Raw genomic sequence first — 611 nt, 5'->3', positions numbered from 1 at the left:
TATATAGGTCTATATATATCAAAACAGGGTATTAAAGTCTATAAAAACTATTAATATAATTCAATTCAATACTTTATTTATTCATCGGCTGTTATACTTAGCATAAAAAAAGGTCTATACTTGTAAAATTATTAACATGGGAATGATCGACGACGATGCAGTGAGTTTCCGTTAGAGTGGAGCAGAGAATTAAATATTAATTGAAACAGACGTTTATAAAAACTCAAGGAACAAAAAGCACCAATTATCGAAAATATAAAATGAAGAATAGAAATTATTTGATAAATATATTTATAGGCTTAATTTTTCCAAAGTAGTGTTTCTTAATCACCAATAATCAGTAATTAATCATCCTGGGTTCAAGTCCTGCATATGAGGCCTAGTTTATGTAGAGCGTAGAGCATCATGTATACGTACTGTGAAAGAGATTGCTCCGTGATTGTCTACTTGCAATGTTTGATCTATATGCATATAAAAAAATAAAATAAAATGAACAATATATACTTACCGCTATCGCCATCTCTATATTTGCCAACTAAGTCTCCCCAAGGTAGGGATGCTACTTCAAGAACGAGAATTGTTGATATGAACAACGTCAGGCTGTGCATCCC

At 31.4% G+C, this 611-nt stretch overlaps 1 protein-coding gene across 1 annotated transcript in view; it reads right to left on the bottom strand.

Moving 5' to 3' along the window:
• LOC117107957 (fibroin heavy chain-like) overlaps positions 1-611 on the bottom strand; it is a gene marked incomplete at its 3' end in the record, with an annotated part of 15493 nt that extends 14882 nt beyond the window's left edge. The window contains exon 1 of the mRNA XM_033249768.1: positions 509-611. Within this exon, the coding sequence (XP_033105659.1) occupies positions 509-608 (100 nt within the window). The remainder of the gene's footprint in view (positions 1-508) is intronic.

This window comes from Anneissia japonica, unplaced genomic scaffold, assembly GCF_011630105.1.
Source record: "Anneissia japonica isolate Jap-2015-1 unplaced genomic scaffold, ASM1163010v1 scaffold288196_len149068_cov176, whole genome shotgun sequence".
NCBI lineage: Eukaryota > Metazoa > Echinodermata > Crinoidea > Comatulida > Comatulidae > Anneissia > Anneissia japonica.
The sequence above is the reverse complement of the archived record's forward strand: the minus strand, read 5'-3'. Positions and strand labels throughout refer to the sequence as shown.